Source organism: Neovison vison, chromosome 3 (genome assembly GCF_020171115.1).
Source record: "Neovison vison isolate M4711 chromosome 3, ASM_NN_V1, whole genome shotgun sequence".
Taxonomy (NCBI): Eukaryota; Metazoa; Chordata; class Mammalia; order Carnivora; family Mustelidae; genus Neogale; species Neogale vison.
Genome location: NC_058093.1, coordinates 3,977,765 through 3,998,989, shown reverse-complemented (window position 1 = coordinate 3,998,989; position 21,225 = coordinate 3,977,765). Strand labels below are relative to the sequence as shown.

General features: G+C 38.2%; 1 protein-coding gene across 1 annotated transcript in view; it reads left to right on the top strand.

Annotated features, from left to right (window-relative positions):
- Positions 1-21,225, top strand: part of STAT4 (signal transducer and activator of transcription 4) — a 98,406-nt gene that overhangs the window by 50,405 nt on the left and 26,776 nt on the right. Inside the window, exons 4-9 of the mRNA XM_044241187.1 lie at positions 9,781-9,879; positions 11,863-11,955; positions 12,846-12,924; positions 16,227-16,312; positions 18,170-18,321; positions 20,476-20,634. Of these exons, the coding sequence (XP_044097122.1) occupies positions 9,781-9,879; positions 11,863-11,955; positions 12,846-12,924; positions 16,227-16,312; positions 18,170-18,321; positions 20,476-20,634 (668 nt within the window). The remainder of the gene's footprint in view (positions 1-9,780; positions 9,880-11,862; positions 11,956-12,845; positions 12,925-16,226; positions 16,313-18,169; positions 18,322-20,475; positions 20,635-21,225) is intronic.

Here is a 21,225-nt window from a genome sequence, read left to right as displayed (position 1 = left end):
CCCTGATGGCTAGTGATGATGAACATTTTTTCATGTGTCTGATAGCCATTTGTATGTCTTCATTGGAGCATAACAAATAGCATGGAGGACAAGGGGAGATGGAGAGGAGAAGGGAGTTGGGGGAAATTGGAAGGGGAGGTGAACCATGAGAGACTATGGACTCTAAAAAACAATCTGAGGGGTTTGAAGTGGCGGGGGGGGGGTGGGAGGTTGGGGTACCAGGTGGTGGGTATTATAGAGGGCACGGATTGCATGGAGCACTGGGTGTGGTGAAAAAATAATGAATACTGTTATACCGAAAATAAATAAAAAATAAATTAAAATAATAATAATAATAATAATAAATCCTCCAAGGTAAAAAAAAAATAAAAAAATAAAAAACCTTTCCATAAGTCAAGCAAAGAGAAAGATCTGATATGAAGATGTATGTGTAATTTATCACTTCTTGTTTAGTTTTAATCATAAAAGTAACACATGCTCAAAATTTTCAAAAATTCTAATAATGCCAAAGAATTGAGGTAAAAGTGAAAATTCCCATTCCCCCCAATCCCATTTCCCTGAGGATAATCATTAGAGTTTGATGTGTTCCTCCAGGTTTTTCCTATGCATGCAGAGTGTAGTGTTAATTATTTCCAGAGATTGTATGAATCATGCTCAGGTGAAAGCACTATATTATTATTTCTAATCGCTAGCTTGTGGGGTTTTTTTTATTCAAAGCAGCTTTTAGTGTACTTATGTTCATGCCCAAGTTAGTCCTAAAGAAATGAAAAGAAAGTCCCTACTCTTCAATGTTCTGAAAGCCCCAAATACATAGTCTTCCTTTTTCTGGAGTTTTTTTATTCATGTAAATATATTTTCTCAAGCATAACGCAGTCCTCATTGTCTTTATAATCAGAATTTTCGTTCATTTCTGTGAAACCAATAGAAAGATTTTTTTAAAAATTTATTTGACAGAGAGATCACAAGTAGGCAGAGAGAGAGGAGGAAGCAGGCTCCCTGCCGAGTAGGGAGCCCCATGCGGGGCTCGATCCCAGGACCCCAGGATCACAACCCTAGCCGAAGGCAGAGGCTTTAACCCACTGAGACACCCAGGTGCCCCCCAATAGAAAGATTTTTATCTTCTATTTGACTTACCTTTTGTGAGCTTTAAACTTTCCTAATACCTCCAAGAGCAACAAAGAAAACTCCTTATGTTTGTAGAGTGCTTTACAAGTTACAAAGCTCTTCCTCAAACATGTGCCTTGCTCTTCTGGTGACTCTATGATGAGGGTTAAGCATTATCATCCCAACTGACTAATAGGACAATTAAAGTAACAAAGGTTAAAAAGTGACTTACCACAGGTCACACAGCTAGTACAACCACAAACCTATGTCCCTTGGTTTATTAGGGAGCTCTCTGGCTCCTTTGCAGAGCAATTGTCCAGAATGAGTTGAACCTTCACAGACATAGAACATGGCTCAGGAAATATACTCAGAATTTATAGAGGACATTCTTGATTCCTTTAAGTGCTTTCTTTTCATTGAAAAAATAAGCTAAGACAAGCTATATATACCTGCAGCTAATTTTTAGCTAGTTTTTAAAAAGATGGATGTATAATTATCAGCATAAATAGAAAAAAGGCATTGATCATCTCTATCCATGGAGACTGTATATCTCACTACTCTTTTATTAAGACAATCGTTGTGGTGATGAGTGGATTCAAAACTAACTGAACAGGAAAGGCAGGCAACTCTATTCATTTGAATTTTTTCATTCCTGGTAAGAGAAATAGCATAAGGATATGTGAGAACTGTGACTTCAATAAGATGATTAAAAAACAGGCTTTTTTTTTTTTTTAGAGTGGTCTTAAGTTTACCAAAAGACTGAGTAGAATGTACATAGAGCTCCCATCGACTCCCTTAGTCTCCCCTCACCTCTGCCAGAGAGTTTCCCCGTCATTAGTATCTGGCATTCAGAGTGGTGCGTTTGTTACAGCTGATGACTCAACAATACCTTATCATTAAAGTCTAAAGAGTACGTTAGGGGTCACTCTTTGTATTACACAGTTCTGTTGGTCTTACATGCAGAGTCCTATATCCACCATTACAGTCTCCTATAGAAAACTTTTTCTGCCGTAAAATCCCCTGTGTTCCACCTATTCATCCCTTTTTCCCTCCCTGCCCCCCAACTCTTGCCAACCTCTGATCCTTTTTCTATCTGCATAGTTTTGCCATAGAGTACATAGCCTTTTAACATTGGCTTATTTCATTTAGCAATGGTTTTAAGTTTCTTCTTTGTGTAGCTTGATAGCTCATTTCATTTTATCACTGAATAATATTCTACCATATAGATGGATCAGTTTCTTTATCCATTCACCTATTGAAGGATATTTTGGTTGCTTCTAAGTTTTGATGGTTATGAAGAAAGTGGCTGTAAACTTTGTGTGCCGGTTTTGGTGTGAACATAAGTTACTAATTCATCTGGGCAAATACCTAGGAGCGTGATTGCTGGATTAGATGGTAGGAGCATGTTTAACTTTGTAAGAAGCTGTCAAACTATCTTCCAAAATGGCTACACCACATGAAAATTCCTGCTATGCCAGTTCCTCATCTTTATTTGGTATAATGTGTTTTGGATTTAATCTTTCCAACAGATGCGTAGTGGTATCTCACAGTGGTTTTCATTATCATGAAAGATCATTATTTTTAAAATCTGTTAGACTCATCTTCCTACATCTAAATCAGCCTTAAGACAACTAAATCAGCTCATGTTCAAATTATTGGGGGGGGGGGTTTCCACCATAAACATATTCTTACGATTCAGTGAGGAAATACTAGGTAGAAGCCATGAAGAAAAACCATGTGCTCAGAATAAAGGGAAGGAAATAGTAAAAGGTTGGAGATGAGAACATATTGTCAAGTAGAAATTGGCCAGTGTGTTTGGCACTGGTATGGAGCCAGGATAAAAATGATTTAACAGCAGTATTTGGGATGATAAAAGGGAAGAGAGCTAATTGGCAACCAAAAGTGTATAGTAGATTGCAGATTGCCAATAAAAATATGAACAAAAACACTTTACTCCATAATTGGAGACAACTGCTTCATAACCGAGAGATACCATAGAAGAAGAAATGTCAACATTTGAGCATAGTGTAGTTGTAGGTAGTTAAAACCAATGAGAAGTCAATATTTCTCTCACTGATGTTGGGAGTAGAGCTGATATAGCAGAGGCAGGCAGTGTCCTGCCCATATCCCCCTGGGCTTCATCATTTTAGTTCAATGTGGTGGAGTGTCAACATTTACATTTCTTTTGCTAATGGGGCTAATGAAGACAAGAATTGGAGTAGAAATACCTCATTTCCTTGGGGTGCCTGCGTGGCTTGGATGGTTAAGCATCTGCCTTTGGCTCAGGTCCTGATCACAAGGTCCTGGGATCGAGCCCCATGTCCAGTTCTCAGCTCAGTGGGGAGTCTATGTCTCCCTTTTGTGCTTTCTCCCTCTCTCTCTCTCTATCTCTCAAGTGAATGCATAAAATCTTTAAAAAAATAATAATAAAGCAGCCCCATTTCCCGAAATCCTTATGTAGATAGGTCTGTCACGTGTTTTTTAGTGGCTCCCAGCCCATCTTAGCCACTGACTTGATAACACCCCCTTTTCCAGATGCCTCTTTCTCTTTGTCTCAGTTACCCTCCCTTCCATAACTGTGTTTTTTTTTTTTAAAGATTTTATTTATTTATTTGACAGAGAGAGATCACAAGTAGGCAGAGAGGCAAGGCAGGCAGAGAGAGAGAGAGAGGGGAAGCAGACTCCCTGCTGAGCAGAGAGCCCAATGCCGGACTCGGTCCCAGGACCCTGAGATCATGACCTGAGCCGAAGGCAGCAGCTTAACCCACTGAGCCACCCAGGTGCCCCCATAACTGTGTTTTTGCACTGGAATTCCTATTTCAGGATCAGCTTTTGGAGGAACCCAAGCTCAGACAGTTGTTGGTTACATGTTTCTTTAGAATCCCACTGATTACTACTGTCTCTCTCATTCAAGCCTACCCCGAACCTTCTCCCTCTATCTGTCCAGGGACCTATTGCTCTCATCCTGCAGTTGCCAAGTCACTACAGCCAGGAAACAACATCCGCTCATTCTTGCACAATGCAGAAGAAATTAATTAAATATAGTGTTAATGCTTCCTCATGTGTTTGCATTTTAAAGGGGATCCTTGGAGAAAGAACTCAAAGGAGTGAGAGTCTAGTTGGGAATTCTGATTCTGTGCCACCTGAATGAAGGAGGTTCTTTTGAGCAAGACTTCTCATATCCTTTACCTCTGATTCTGGTACTCCTTGGACCATTTGGGAGAAGAAAAGCAGATGAACTTGTCCCTCTTTAGTGATGAGTCAAAATTAGAAATTAGATGGAAGGGCAGAAGAAGAGGAATTTGAAGGAAAGCCAAAAAATTCAGCATAAAGCAGCAGCAAGAACAAAACAGCGTATTTATTAATTCTAAGACACCTTTTTGTCGGCATTTTAATCTCTGAAATGAAATTGCATTGTATAATCAATAGCATCTCTTACTTATTGTGGCAAACACAATGTCGTTGTCATTGCCTGTGATATGAAATTGGGTCACAGCTCTTCATGTCGTTGTCTCTTCAGTTGAATGATGTGCACTGTTGGCGTAGCATATGTTGAGTTTAATTGCTGTTTAAAGTGTCGTCAGTGTAATAGTGCTTTAGGATTGAAACAAACAGCTATCATGTATGCAGATCAGGGTGGGAACAGATCAGCAGGGTGTAAATTTGATATTTGTTAAGCAAATTATTTGTCACTGGATAGATGATCCTAAATTCCATATTTTCATGGAAAATAACAGTAAAGTGCTTTATAGGATGTAAGAAAGGAAGAAAGATGCACATGGGCAGAAGTTGTGTAATATTTTATTAGTGAGATTCATGCAAAAGGATTGCCTATCATACACAAAGCAACAGTGGCAAGAGAAATTGCCCAATTCCTCACAATAGGTGAACAAAATCTCAGTGTGGCAGGAAGCTAGAGTAAATGAATCATGCATTGCAAGGAATTATCTTGAAGATGTATGATATCCATTTATCAGAAATTTCCTGCTGATTTGGAACAGAATGCACTTAACGTCCAGCATGATGCCATTGCAGACAAAGTTCAATATGTGTTCAATCAAATAAGCAATGCCTGAGATGGGAATTTGCTTTCTTTGAGGAGACTTAGAATTACACTGTCGATGCAAACAGATCTTTAAAGGGATCAAGAGTATGAGTTTGATTTATGACAAGCACTGAGCCACTGAAATGTTATACCTGCCAATTGCTGCAGTTACTGCCATATTTAATTTAATTTAAGCAATGTCCAAGAAGAAGAACTTTTTCAAGGATATTATTGGGAGTGGACCAAAAGGGTATGGATAATGGTTGAACGGATAGAAGACTGGTTAGAAGGCTTCTGGAAGAAACACATCTAGAGCCCACCATATTTTCTAGTCCTCAGTGACTTTATGGACATGTCTCTGAGCTGTTAAATAATAATTTCTTCTAAATGCATAGTGATATGGTGGTTAATCATGATGACATGACTAGGCCAGTACAGTCCCTCCATGTTTCTGTCAGCAAACCGTTTGAGAACCACTTGCAGAAGGAGTGTGAGTCCTGGTTCTTGCCTGAGAATTTTCTATTAAGAACTTCTGATAAGATCAAGAAAGCGACAGTATCAAAACTTAAAGGATGGAGACAGTAGATCTGCACACTTAAAAGAACTACTAGCTCATCGACATTTTTGATATCCCAGAAGACATTATTTTATGGAAAAATATGAATTCCAATGAGTCTAATTTGCAAAGAGTTTCAGAAAACTTGAATTCTAAGTATGTGCAGGAGTTTCAGGAATACATTAACCAATTTACTTCACAGGTATTTACCCTTTTTATATATGCATAGTACTGCTATGTGATTTTAAATATTTATATCTCTGTAGAAATAAATCCCACCCTTTCAGTAAGTATAAGATAAAAATTCCAAGTGATAAAAGGCATTATGTCATAGTTTATATTTTTGCTTCAAAGCTAAGAGCATCATTAAAGCTCAGTTCATGGAAATGGAAGGTTTGACTCACTAGCAATATATAAGTCTGTGTGTGACAGCACCACAAGGAGAAAAATCCACAGAATAGATTTCAATATATCTCTTTCAATAACTTATAAAATTAATCAGGGAAAAAATCCACAAGGATGCATAAATTTGAACAAAACAATGAGCAAATGGGTTAATGAGCCTGTATAAGACATTTGCACTGAACAGAGTTTGCGTTCTCCACGAGCTTTTGAAAGGTCCGGAACCTGTGCCACAGAGCAAGTCTCAGTGGTTGAAGTCACTCAGAATATCTATTCTGATGAGAATGTTTAAATCTATTAAAAAACATCGGTTAAGGGGGGTCTGGGTGGCTCAGTCAGCTAAGCACCTGATTCTGGTATTGGCTCAGGTCATGGTCTCAGGGTTGTTAAGATGGAGCCCTACATCAGGCTCCGTGCTGGGCGTGGAGCCTGCTTAAGATTCTCTCTCTCCCTCTCCCTCTGCCCGTAATGCCCCACTCAAGCACTCACTCTCTCTCTCTCTCTTTCTCTCTAAAATAAAATAAATAAATAAAATCCTTTTTTAAAAATTGGCTAAAAAAAACAGAGAAGTAGAAAACCCCTATGTTTGGAAATTAGCCAATGCATTTCTAAATAAGACTTAGGATGAATTTAAAACTCTGATGGAAGTTAGATGTTAGATAAGGGAGAAAATGTTACCAGTATGCACACAAGATATGATTTGTGTATGTAGAAAATTCAAGAGAGTCTACAGATAAATTGTTAGATTTGTTAAGAGATATTAAAAACACATTAGAGTCAATAAGGGTTTAGCAAACTTTCTAGTTTCAAAGTCAATATATGGGTGTCAAATATATTTCCACATGCCAGCAAAAACAATTAAGAAAGAAAGACACTATTTATTCTGTTGTCAAAATACCAATTATATGAAAATAAACCTAACAAAAAATGTGTAAAATCCCCATAGATAATTATAATGCTTAATAGAGAGACATTAGAGAAGACCCCAATAAATGGCTTAGCATGCAATTATAAAGATGCCAAGTCCCCCAAACGTATCTAAAGATAGAGTGCCATTGGGATTCTCACCATGGTTATATACGTGTGCAGGCTGACAAGCTTGTCTTCAAGTTTATATGGAAATGCAAAGAAATTTATTCTAGTTGACATCAAAATTTATTATAAAGGTCTAGTAATTAAAATAAGCTGTTGACAAAACAGAGATAGAATTCTAAGATGGAATGGAGTCCAGAAACAAACTCATCCACGTGTGGACCTTGACTTATGAAAGAAGTGGCCCAACAGGGCCTGGTGAAAAAATAGAATGTTCAGTAAATATCGTCAGAGCTGTTTATCCATACAGAAAGTGTGAAAAGGACCACTCATTATTCTCAAGCTCCAAGTGAGGTACAGCGAAAGGCATCACTATAAAGACTTAGCAGGAAAAAAAAACACAAACTCTATGACTGCAGGTTAGGGAAGGATTTCGTAAGCCATAAAAAGCACTAACCATAAAAGGAAGAACTAATAAATTTGACTTCACTAAAATAGAAACTTCTACTCATTGCCATTTGGGAAAAGACAAGCCACAGGGCAGAAGATAAAATCACTACACGCATGAGACAAGACAGACACACAACAGAAAATGTACAGTTTTCCTCTCTCGGGTGTTCTTGCCTCCGACCAACTCAAACTCAGGGGAGTTTTGTTTTGTTTTGTTTTGTTTAGGTTTGGTTTTGGTTTTGACTGCTTTTTTTTTTTTTTTGAGGTTCATATACATGGTAACTGAAAGGTGAACATGAGTACATCTTAGATATTTACGAAAATAAAAAAGCACTAATTTGGTTTTGAATATAAGGATCACTTTCTGTAAGCAGTTTTTGTCTCATACATTTAAGGGAGGGACTAAGTTAGGAAAAATGTGCAAAAAAAGTAAAAAGATAGCCTAGATGAACACGATGGTGCTCTGTGTTCTGGACAAGGGAGAAAAATGAATAGTTTAACCTTCTAAGACGTGAGGGGAAGCTGAATCTGAAAGGGAAGGTAAACAGTGCAAGTAGAAAAGGAAAAGGAAAATGTGCACAACAGAGCTGAGAACTATAGAAAGATGGTATCTGAATGATCATGGAAAAGCTCCTACTATGGTGAGAAAAACAAGGACAAGTAATGGTGATTCTCAGGGTCTTAGAGGAACTCCAGATCTTGGACGGGAGGGAAGAGGAGTTTTCAAATTTACTCAAGGAACAGAGCCTCCAAAGGAGCCCCAGAAGAAACTGGTTATTTTTAACAATGGAATATTTACAAAATAAAGGCAAAACGAGAAGACATCGTTTTTCTTGGGAAGTTGAATAGAAGGTATATGGAAAACATCAGTAGATAGGAAAATTAACAACAGGAACAAATTCTAACTAGAGAGAATCTGAAATTGTCAGCATGCAGAAATGGGAAATTTGGTATGCTTAATAAAAAGGATCATTTTAATTTCTATACCTTATGAGCTTCTGTCAATTCATTTTTATTTTTTAGAGCTTTCGGATTCAAGAGGGAAAATAGAGTTTTGAAGGCTGTAGAATATGGAAGAGCAGGAACTCAGAAGCTTGGTGTTGATACCCTCGTTTTACGAATAGAAGTCCTAAGTAATGTGCATCATCGAATAAAATTGTGGCAGCAGTGAATGTCATAAAAATGTTTACAACCTCATTTCTTCCCTTGAAAGGCCCTTTAGTTTGTCAATGTGAATATATTCCTCCTTTCGATTCATTGTTAATTTTCCACTTTATGGGTCGTTATTTCATTGTTTCTCTTACTGACCCGTTTGACCATTTCATAGATTATTAGCATGTCTTTCAGAGAGGAGAAGACAGGAGAGGGGAGGGAAACTAAATAAATGTGTTTGTCTACGCTTACTAAGCTTCCTATTTACCCCAGCTTGGAAAGGCTCAAATAACAAACACATGTAACACTACTGACTAAAAGGATGGTGGTGTTGGGATTAGCCCTATAAACCAAGACAACTGGAACACCTACAGGGTCTTGGCAGGTGAGGTAAATTAGTGCCTGGGGTTCTCAGTGCTGGACACGATGGCAGCTGTGGGCAGTACCTGCTCCTCCTGAAGGGATGAAAATATGTGACTTACACAGCACGCCTAGCGCCTGAATTAAACCCGCAGGCTGCCAGTTTCCAAAGTCTGCACCATTTGCGTGGGTAATAAAAAAGGTATATGCTTAGATGTGAGAAAAATATTGTTGCTGAAATGTGTGTAGCCTTGCTCTAGTAAATTCGTAGACTTATAAGCTAGTCGACATAAACAACACCAAACAGGGACCAAAAGAATGCTTTAAGTCTACCATCAAGTACAGAGTTAACAAGCGAACAGCTGGGACCACCCTGGTTCCTAATAATTTACAAAGAAGTAACTCTTTTACCTAAAACCTATCCTAAGCCTAAAATAAGTGGATCCTCCCGAGTGTGTGTTCAGGGCCTTTTCTACAGAGGTGTTCAAGAATTATTTTTAATTTACTCCGCAGGAGTTTCACAATCCAGGTTTCTGTGGCTTTAGAAGACATTGTTGAAACAAATCCCAAATAATTTCATATATTTTTGAGGGATTATTTTTTCTTTATGAGTAGTGATGTTTTCATATGATGTTTATATTTAAGCTTTTGTGTTTGTTTTTGCTGACTTTTTTTCTAGGGAAAATTTCATGGCAATCCAATGCACGTAGCTGTGGTTATTTCAAACTGTTTAAGGGAAGAGAGGAGAATATTGGCTGCAGCCAATATGCCCGTTCAGGTAATATTTTCTGAACTTGTGGTCTTGTTATCTCCCTGAACTCAATTTTTCTGAAACAGAAATTCTTATCTTCTTCCCAGCCGTTACCTATGTTAATGGTGCCACTATCCTCCAATACACTTGGAATCAAGGTCTTTGAGTAATTCCTTTTCTCTGCCTCCATACTGAGCTAATTACCAAGGCTTTCTGGAGTTTGTTTCTGGAATCCTATCTATAAATTCTTTTCGGTTTCTATTGGTTACACTCTGGTCCGTGGTCTTCCAGTACCAGTTGAGGAATGAAGTTCGCTGCTTCCTGGCTGAAGTCCTAGCTCCATGTGGACTTTGCTTCCTTCAGCAGGATTATCCTCAGGGATCGATCTTTCTCAAAACCTTCTATGGCTCTGGACTTCTACTCCCCACCACCCTGAAACTTTACACACAAAATTTTATCTGATAGAAATTCCATAAATACTTGCTTTTTGTTTGTTTCAATGTACTTTGCCCTGCCCTATTTTAGATTATATTTTGTCATACTATCCTCAATGAATTCAGAGCCCCCATCAAAGAAAGACTAATAGAGGGAATCAACTAAGTCCTTGGGAATACTTTTTCAGTTAGTCCTTATAAAAAGGAAGAGTATGTAAGTAATCAATTTCTAGATGATGTTCTCCATAACTTAGTAAATCACATACTATATGTATATCAATACTATATTTATTTTTAAAGGTCCCAGAAAAATATCTTTTTTTGAGCTGTTAAAACTTTTAGACTTAGCTATTTTCATATTATGGCTGTTTTTCGAGAAATACGGAATTTTAATAATTCACTCTTCTTATTTTTTACATAAAGGATAATATTTTTAATTTAAAATATATAAATATAAATTAACTATTAATTAAATATAGAAAATATATTTAAAATATAGTGCTTCTACAGTAAATTTAGTTTGATTCAGTACATTTTGTGTGTGTGGTGGGGGGGTGTTGTCTTCAAATATCAGGTATCAGTCAAATTAGAAACTACATACAATCTGCCAATACTACGCAGAGAGACACACTGGTGTGTTAATTTTAAAACTTCAAACCAATATGCAAATGTATGGGGGCATATATATGGGAGGGGGAGTTGTAACTATTTTTCCTATCTGAAGAATGCAGTGTAGTTGGAAGAACACTTGACTGGTAGCCACGCACATTGCTTCGGCTTGAGGTTGCGCTCCTGATTTGCTTAGTCAAGTCATCAGGCTTTCTACACCGTAGCTCTTCACCCAACTCTAAGGCAAAAGGGTTGCCGATATTCTAACTCTCATTTCGGTATCTATGTGGCTTGATATCTCAGGAGCACATCAGTGTCTCTATATCTAAGGAACACTCAATGTAAGATTATTTGAATGGCCAAGAAATGGTGCATGGAAATGTTGGTTACCCTTTCTATTTAACTTGGCTAATATTTTTAGATATTCTTTAGTGAACAACTTTTGTTCCAGTGTAGAAGTAAATCTCATCCCAGCAAAGTCAACATCCCTAATTCTGAATTAAAGTCTAATTTATTGTAACTTCACTATACTCATTTTTAAATTACATTTACTCATTTTAAGGAATTTCAAAAGTAACATAGGTCTGTTATAGAAAATTAGGAAAGAAAGTTTAAGCCATAAAATCATCTGTAATTTCACTTACCTATTGATAATGTTTTGGTATGTGTGTTCTACCAACCATATGTACTTGAGTTTACATGTCTATGCATATATATATATATATCTATATCTGTAAGGAAGAGGGCTCATAAATGTATGGTGTTTTTATAACTTGCTCTATTTCTTAACAACTTAATGCTACTTTAAATGTCATTAAATTTTTTTCCAAAGTATTCTTTTTAATGGCTTTATAGTATTCCATACCCTATAAATCCAAGCCTCAGTTCAAAGTGTACCACATATACTACATTTATCATAAGCTTGTTTTATTAACATCACTGAAATTTCAAAACATTCTTTCCCCAGGGTCCTCTGGAGAAATCCTTACAAAGTTCTTCAGTTTCAGAAAGGCAGAGGAATGTGGAACACAAAGTGGCTGCCATTAAAAATAGTGTACAGGTGAGTGATCTCACAGAAACCTAGCAAGGCTAACTGTGGCCCCCAGACATCTAACTGCGCCCAAAGTTAGCTCTTACAGAAATCACAGGACAATCTGATAATAAAATAACTCCCTCTCACTCACTGTGTTCATATTAGAAAAGATTTCTTGGGGGGAAGCTTTTCAGCTTCAGCTGACTAGAGACTGGGCCTACCCACCAAGCTCCAAGCCTCTAAACCTTTACACTGTAAATCTCTGTGTCTTCATCTGGAAACGTGAGGATGACCAGCATCATAGGATTGCTGGGAAGGACTGCATGCGATAGTGGAAGATAGGCCGTTAGCCCAGATCTTGGCACGTAGTACCTGTTAGGAGCAGAGAGACATCACCAGGTTTGGAGAGAAGAGCAAAGTGAAACCTCAAAATAAAAACAAATAGGACATATAGAGGAATCATAGATATTTCTCTAAGAAGCAGAGAAGGGATAAAAATGTAGACTGAGTTACCATAAACCACAGCAGAGTAGAATAGGGACTTTAAGTGAAAAGATCATTGGTACATTCATGCAGAGTTGTATGGAACTAAAAGGGGCAAGGTACATAGTCTCCGGCCAAAAAAGACATCTGTAGCATCATTGGAACTAAATGAGAAATAACAGGCAAGGTGCTGCAAGATTTCCAAATGATCAGGAAGAGCAAATGGAAAAGCAGATTTAGCCTAGTTCTTGCTCTTCGGGGCTATTCAGCCTTCGTGGCCATTAGCCTTTAGAAATGTGGGCTCTGCACGCTTGGGCCAGCTCGTGACTGGAGGCCAGAAGCACCAAACAGTGTCCTTCGAAAGACTGATGATGATGTTTTGCTGACACGCTTAATTAGAACAACAGAGTGAGTGTGTTTTCTTTTATAAAAAGATGACAGAACAAGACACCAAGTATTTAGAAGACCTGCAGGATGAATTTGACTACAGGTACAAAACAATTCAGACAATGGGTAAGTTTTGCTTCATCTTTAATTCTACTTAGGACATAAAGATGACATGACTGGGATTTCCCTTCATACTGACAAAGTTGATAAATTGATCTGTTTCCCTAAGGGAAGTTCTCTTGCTTTCGTCCTGAAGAGAGAGTGTGGGGGAGGAGTGTTTTGCTTCCTCCTTTTCTCCCCATATAAATGTATGTTTTTTTAATCGACCAATTCAAAATAATTTGTAAAGCTCATGAGAAATCATTCCTACTTGGGCACACATCTCCAAAAACTAAAAACAGTCTCCTGTAGAATCAAAATATCATTATCACAACTAAGAAAAGTAATGATAGTTGCCTAGTATAATCAGGAAATTACTAACGTCATACTTACATGGATTTTTTAAATATAATTTTTAAGATCATCTGGCTGGCTTAGTCGATAGGGCCCACAACTCTTGATCTCAGTTCATGAGTTCAAGCCCTACACTGCTTTTTTTTTTTAATTTCTTTTCAGCGTAACAGTATTCATTGTTTTTGCACCACACCCAGTGCTCCATGCAATCCGTGCCCTCTCTAATACCCACCACCTGGTTCCCCAACCTCCCACCCGCCGCCCCTTCAAAACTCTCAGATTGTTTTTCAGAGTCCATAGTCTCTTGTACATTGCTTTTAAAGAAGATTTTAAAAATTATAAGTAGAAATGTGATTCACTATAGGAAATTTGGAAAAAAGAAAAGGGAATTAAAAAATAAAATAAAAAATCATGAAAAATTCCACTATCTGCTGATAAACAAATTGTTAGTATACCTCCTTCCATCCTTTTTCCTATACATTTAATTACATACATATCTATTTATTTACCAAAAAAAACCCTGAAATAATCCTTTACATAGTTTTGTATATTGCATTCTTAAGTTTTAAGTATTTTCTCATATCATAAAAAAATCTCCAAAGACATAATTTCAGTAATTGTATAAATGTCAAAATGTAAGGAAACGGCAATTGTTTGACTCTATCTTTGTGATTACAAATTGAGTTCGTTTATGAGTAGGTTTTTTTTTTTAATGGGAAGAAAAGGAGAAAAAATGGAAAGAAAGAATGAGAATATTTTCAAGTTCTAAAATTTATAAGTAACAGGATTGATCTTTTGAAGTGTGTTGCCATTCGTGGGACAGAGAAATTCCAATTAGATTGAGATTAGCTAATAGGATTGTACCAATGTTCATTTGCTGGCTACGATAATTGCACTACGCTTATGTAAGATATTAGAAGAAGCCAGATAAAGGGCAGACGGGAACTCTACTCTTTTTGCAACCCTTTTGTAATTCTAAACTTATTTTAAAATAATTTTTAAAAACAATTGGGATAGAAATATTTTATTTTCAGAAGCATCTTTAATTATTGAAATGTTAGCTTAACATGTACTCAGAAGGAAGTGTGAATGATTGTGACCAAGTGCTTAACATTCACCTCAAGATTTAAAAGCGAGGATATTAGGTTAGGAATCTTGCTTGGCGTAGGTGGGGGGTGATGTGCTCTCCTGGCATCTTCAGGATTTACTGACTCCTGTGAAATGATATTTAAAATGTTCGTAGTTGCGGACCACCTGGGTGGCTCAGTCAGTTAAGTGAACAACTCTTGATTTTCTCTGATCATGATCTCGGGGTCATGAGATTGAGCTCTGAGTAGAGCAGAGTCAGCTTGTCCCTCCCTCCTTCCCTCTCTCCCTTCCCCCGCTCTCTCTCTCAAACAAATAATAATCCTTAATAATAAGGATTAATAGGGGTGCCTGGGTGGCGCCAGGGTCCTGGGATCAAGCCCCGCATTGGGCTCTCTGCTCAGCAGGAAGCCTGCTTCCCCCCCCCCCACCTCTGCCCGCCTCTCTGCCTTCTTGTGATCTCTGGTTGTCAAATAAATAAATAAAATCTAAAAATAATAATAACAATAAGGATTAATAATTTAATCCTTAATCCTTTAATAATCCTTAAATGTTCATAGTTGCTTCTGTGTAGAATTTTTCCCTTCAGAAAAATGGCACAAGCATGGGTTCCTCAGATTATCAGAGGGGTCCGTGATCCTAAAAAGGTTTAGAACTGCCCATTTCACCAAGCACTAAAGTCCATTGAAAGCTGTCTCACCCCAAATCTCATATATGAACCACCAATTTAAGAAGTAAAATATAAACAAATACATTAAACAATAAAATCACTTTGAACTTAACATACGCAATTAGAGTTACATTACTATGATCAGTGCCCATGAACATTATGAAGAATAAAAATCTCATTCCGTCACTAACATCAACAAGTATTTATTTTGTTGACTTTAAGTGAAATGAAATGTTTTAAGTAAAATAAAAGGCACATGGGAAACAAGTTATATCTCGCTGGTGAAGACTGAAAATTTTTAGCTAATGAAGTTTTGAGTTTATAAAAGGCTATATGAGCCAGATTTTACTATATGTGGGATCCAAGAATTTGCAAATTTGTGAATTAATACAACCAGGAATGATTTCCCAGAGGTCAGGGCTGTTTTGTGGAGAAGTTTGGCACAGTGTTGTTTCCCAGTTACTCAAGCCAGACCGGCATTTCCGACCTTCATTCTTCATAGACAGGAGGATTAGTATAGATAATCACTTGCTATATACCAGTAAAGTTTAAGATTCAAGTTAAAATATACAACGTTTATTCCACATCTCCCATGTAAGAGGATAAACCATTTGGGGTTTTTTTTTCAGTCAGAGATTTTTCTTTGCAATTCTTTCCTACTTCTAGTTTTACTGTGAGGCAAGACCATACTGCAAAAGAAAAAGGGGGGGGCAAAAGATTGAGTCTTTATTAGTTAGGAGAGTAAATGGATACAACTGCAACCCTTCCAGGCAGTTTTCCGTAATTCCTGGTGAAAAAGTAGAGCGGGAACAGTAGGTAAAGGGATCCGGAGGAATCAACTATGATTTAATAATGGGCACAAAGAAGGCCCTTTTCCTATTTAGCCCAACTAGCTAGGGTTATTGTCCGTGTAGAGGTATCTAAAAAGGAATGCATTTCAAAAACCTTGTTAGCCCTCTCCCTACCCCAAACAGGAGCGTGGTGTGAAGACTGGTCTTCTGTCAAGGTCTGTAAGATAGAGATCTCCTCCCTGGCTCACTTGGAGGTGATCCTCCTGGCAGATGAGCAAATAGGGACATATTCTAGGCTCTTCCACAAGGACCACATTTTGTCTCTCATATCGTGGGACTTAAGGATGGGGATTGCAGGAGTCTTGGCTTTCAGGGCAAAGAGCTTCGCCTTGGAGAGGGCTCAAAATCTCATCTCTTTTCCTTCACAGACCAGGGGGACAAGAACAACGCCCTCATGAATCAGGAAGTTTTAACTCTGCAAGAAATGCTTAACAGTCTTGACTTCAAGAGAAAGGTTAGTGGAGAACGTTAACTTGGCCTTGCCCACTGTTCTTTTCCTGTATCTGCTCCCACTGAAAAGAATCAAGCTCTTGGGTTCATTCAGGCCTGTTTAAGCTGGAGATAAGTGGTGTGTTTCTAGGAAGAGAGCCGCACTGTGGGCCGCGCTCCCGTCCCGAGCTTACGCAGCTGGGCTTCTTGCTTCACGCAGGCCGTTCCCTGTAGCGACCGTTAACTTCAAGGCGAACATCTTACCCAGTTTTTACTTGCCCCTATTTCAGACATGACCATTTTGGTTTCTGTACTTAATATGCTGATACGGGTTCTACTACATGTAGAATTAAAATATTCCCTGGAAGCCACTAAAATTTTATTAGAAAAATCAGTGTTCCAGTTTCCACTCTGAAAAATGACCTGAGGCTACGTAATTGAATAGATTTCAGGATAGTTCACCGACAACCGAACATATTCAATCTAACCTCCTTTCAAAGAGCAGAGAAAGCTTTTACTGGCTCAGTGAACTATTTTAAAAGAGGGAAATCATTTCTATTTCAACTTTCTATCTCTCCTTGAAGTAAATGCAACTGAAATTTGAGCAGTCACTGATAAGTCAAGAGTTTATTTCTAGCAGCTTCATTTGTTGTGTAGGAATTTGTGTGAGCACAAATAAATGTAAAATTTATTTCCACCCTACATTATAAACTTCAACAGTTAGAAATCAGGTTTCTAAGATGCAAATAATTAATCCAAGATAGGCTTAATGCATTTATGTATAATAAATCTATGTTCTATGTTTTGTGCATGCTAAGAAATGCTTAGAAATAAGATTTTAAGACAGAAGGAACTTCAGAAACTATTTGGTCCAGTCACCTCATTGTATAGATCAGAAAACCAAGTTCCAGCAAAGTTAAGTGGTTTATCCCAATTCATATAGCTTGTCACAAAACGGGATAAGAATTCACACCTTCTAATCCTTAGGCCTTTAAAAATTAAACTTCTCCACTATGCCTTCCTCAACCTCGATAAATTACTTTTTTTAAGGATTTTATGTATTTATTTGACAGAGAGACAGTGAGAGAGGAAACAGAAGCAGGGGTAATGAGAGACGGAGAAGCAGACTTCCTGCCATGTAGGGATCCCGATGTGGGGCTCGGTCAAGGACCCTGGGATCATGATCCGAGCTGAAGACTGAGTCACCCAGGGACCCCCAGATAAAGTCCCTAAAAGACTAACATAGGAAGGCTCAAATTTTAATCAGTAAATTTATGTACTGATTAAATGCATATATTTCTAAGAATATAAATATAATTTCTGTCTTTTTGAAAAGTGGAGATATGGCTGTATGACTAGAAGATTCAATAATGACTCAGGAGTTATAAATTCAATGTATTTGAATTTATATTAGATGAGATTAAATGATATTATGGGATAATATGAGATTGTTAGCTGTGATCATGCGGCTTCCTTTACTAACCTTATTTAATTATAATAATTTCAAATTGAGGGGTGCCGGGGTGGCTCAGTGGGTTAAGCCGCTGCCTTCGGCTCAGGTCATGATCTCAGGGTCCTGGGATCGAGTCCCGCATCGGGCTCTCTGCTCAGCAGGGAGCCTGCTTCCCCCTCTGTCTCTGCCTGCCTCTCTGCCTACTTGTGATCTCTGTCAAATAAATAAGTAAAATCTTTAAAAAAAATTTTCAAACTGGAAGTAGGAAAAGGCAGTGCTCTGATAAGTAGAAGGTAGTATTTGATAAAATATTTGCTGAGAATGTTAACCTAGCCTTTATCCCCCAGGTCTGACAAATAGTTTCGTGGGTTGAGTTATGAGTGACTTTGCTTGCATCTCAATCTTTTCAGTAGTCACCTTTGTTTTTAGGAGGCGCTCAGTAAGATGACGCACATCGTCAACGAGACGGACGCGCTGGTGAGCAGCGCGCTGAGGGAGGAGTTGCGGGACTGGCAGAGGCGGCAGCAGATCGCCTGCATCGGGGGGCCGCTGCACAACGGGCTCGACCAGCTGCAGAACTGGTACAACGAACTGACTTTAGTTTCTAGTGAAAACCACAGGAAGTACAAAGCTTCAGTGTCGCCGAGCCGGAGAAGGCAGGCTGAGCCCAAAACATCAATTCATTCAGCTTATCGATGGTTTATTAGCACCTGGGAACTGCCGTTGAGAACAAAGAGATGCATATGTATTTTTACTTTTATTCCCTTGGGGCCAAAAATAAAGCATCTCTAGAAATCTATAGCATGCATGCGAATTGCTTAATTCTCTCACATAATATATTAACCTTAAAAGAGTCCAGTGAATTTTTGAAACCAGGAATGAGCACAGCTTTCTATAAGGACATAAGAAACACTTGCTTCAAAAGCTTGAGAAAAGATATCTCAGTTTCTCAGTTTTTAAAGGCGTATCTTCTTTTTTTTTTTTTTTTAAGATTTTATTTACTTATTTGACAAAGAGAGATCACAAGTAGGCAGAGAGGCAGGCAGAGAGAGAGAGGAGGAAGCAGGCTCCCCGCCGAGCAGAGAGCCTGACGTGGGGCTCGATCCCAGGACCCTGGGATCATGACACAAGCTGAAGGCAAAGGCTTTAACCTACTGAGCCACCCAGGTGCCCCTTAAAGGAGTATCTTAATTTTTTAAAAAATATTTTTTATTTATTTAACAGACAGAGATAGCAAGTAGGCGGAGAGGCAGGCAGAGAGAGAGGAGGAAGCAGGCTCCCCGCTGAGCAGAGAGCCCGATGTGGGGCTCGATCCCAGGACCCTGAGATCATGACCTGAGCTGAAGGCAGAGGCTTTAACCCACTGAGCCACCCAGGCACCCCTTTAAAGGCGTATCTTAAGAAGTTGGAGTTAAACATTAGTTTTGTGTTTTCAGTACAGTGATTTATTTTTGTACTTAAATGAAAAATCTCAAGTGTCTTCTACTTCACGACATTCCCTACGTGTGCACGTGTGCAATCCTATGGTTACTAATCCTTGTATTACAAGAGAAATTGTGGGTAGGGTTTTCCTCATCAATGCAAAATAAAAGTACTTGATTGAAAGAACACTTAGAAAAAAATAATGAAAAAGAAGGAAAATGTTCAGTTGAAATCTAAAATGCTTTCAAAGGGTACAAGTCAATACTGTGGAAACCTGTCCTAACTGGGACCGCTTGCGATGTGAGCTCTGCCCTGCGGGGCCCACTTCTCAAGAACAGTAAGGACCTGGGCTCTTTCTAAAACCTACTGATTGTACTTGGGGAGATGCTTTGATTCTCTAACCTCACTGTAATAATAAGCAGTAATATACATAATAAAAATAAAATATAACGCTAAAAATAAAATAATCAAAATAATAAGCAACAAAGGAAGCAATCAAGAACTTGGCCCATGAAAGTGCTTATAGCAAAAGCAGTAGGCAGTGGGCAGAGGACAGGTCTTCCCATAGGACTATGTGGGGAGTAAACTTGTAAGTGGGAAGAGCTGCTGTCAGGGCCCGATGGACTTACCAAGTCTGTCCATATCCCACTGCCTCTCCAGCTAACAGTCGCTTGGGTGTCTGTTACAGACGGTCTCTTCCCCAGACTTCGGGCCCAAGTCCCACCTCCACTTCTGAGGTGATATCACCACATAGTGAGTCAGACTCTGAGCCCATACGTTTCTCCAGACGGATCATTTTTGGTTAATACTTAGGATTTGTAAAACACACATTGGAGGAGAGAGTCCATTTCTTATTGTTTTTATTCTTTAGTATTTTTACACCTAACACTCCTCATATCATGTACCTTTAAAGTTTTAAATTTGTTCTTTTTTACCCATTAATGAGGGTCACATTAATTAACGAGTACCACACATTAACATCTACATGCTTAACAGACTTTTAAACAAACATTGAAAGGGATTCAGTTCCTGATGTTGACAAAATTTTATGAACGATGTCTATAACTACGGGTATAAATGACAAAACATTGGAAATATTTTCCATTTCCTATGTGCCATGCATCTTAGAGGGAAAAATGGATTAGGGAAGTAAACATAAAGAACTGCCACTAACCTTTAATGAAATTAAGTGAATGATTCTCTTAATTGAATAATTATGTAATAATGTATTGCTTGCTAATGTGGTTAACAGTTAAAATGGTAGATTGGTAAGGGGGAAAGCTGTCCGCTGATGGTCCTTTGCTATTTGATAGCTTTACACTGTTGGCAGAAAGTCTGTTCCAGCTCAGAAGGCAACTGGAGAAATTAGAGGAACAGTCGACTAAAATGACATACGAAGGGGACCCCATTCCCATGCAAAGAGCACATCTGCTAGAAAGAGTCACCTTCTTGATCTACAACCTTTTTAAGAAGTAAGTCAGTTTAAATGCGTCACAGTCCCATGGAGCTGCAAGGAGGCGCTGGCTGGGGTTTCGGTGTTAAGGGGAAGGAAGGTGGGGACATGTTGAACAGTGAGCCTCAGGGTGGAGTGACTGAACCTTCAGAGAGTTCCAGAAACATTTCTGCTCTTCACTATTTATTCAGCACTTCTCCCAAAAACTGACTCAGTTTTCCACGCGCCAAGGACGACATCCAGCTGAGGTTCATTTTTCACATTTTAGAAAAGAAGATTTCAGTGATTTCTTCTTAAGTACAAATCCAGGAAAGGAAGGGTAGAGGCCATGTTTATGTGTATAAGCTCAGCTAAAGAAAAAAAAAAAAAAAAAGAACAGTACCACGTACCAGAAATTCTAATACCCAGTTCAAAGATGGCATGAAATTAACTTTTTACTTTCTGTTTAATATGATAAAAATAGGTTTTATTCTCGGCTCAAGTATAACAATTAAGAATTACTTACTGTTGTTTATTAAAGGATGATCTTTAGTCATTTTTTCCATCTCCTGGTAATTATTTATGAGAAGTCTTTGGAAAGATTTGAGCTTAACGGGGATTTGAATATCTT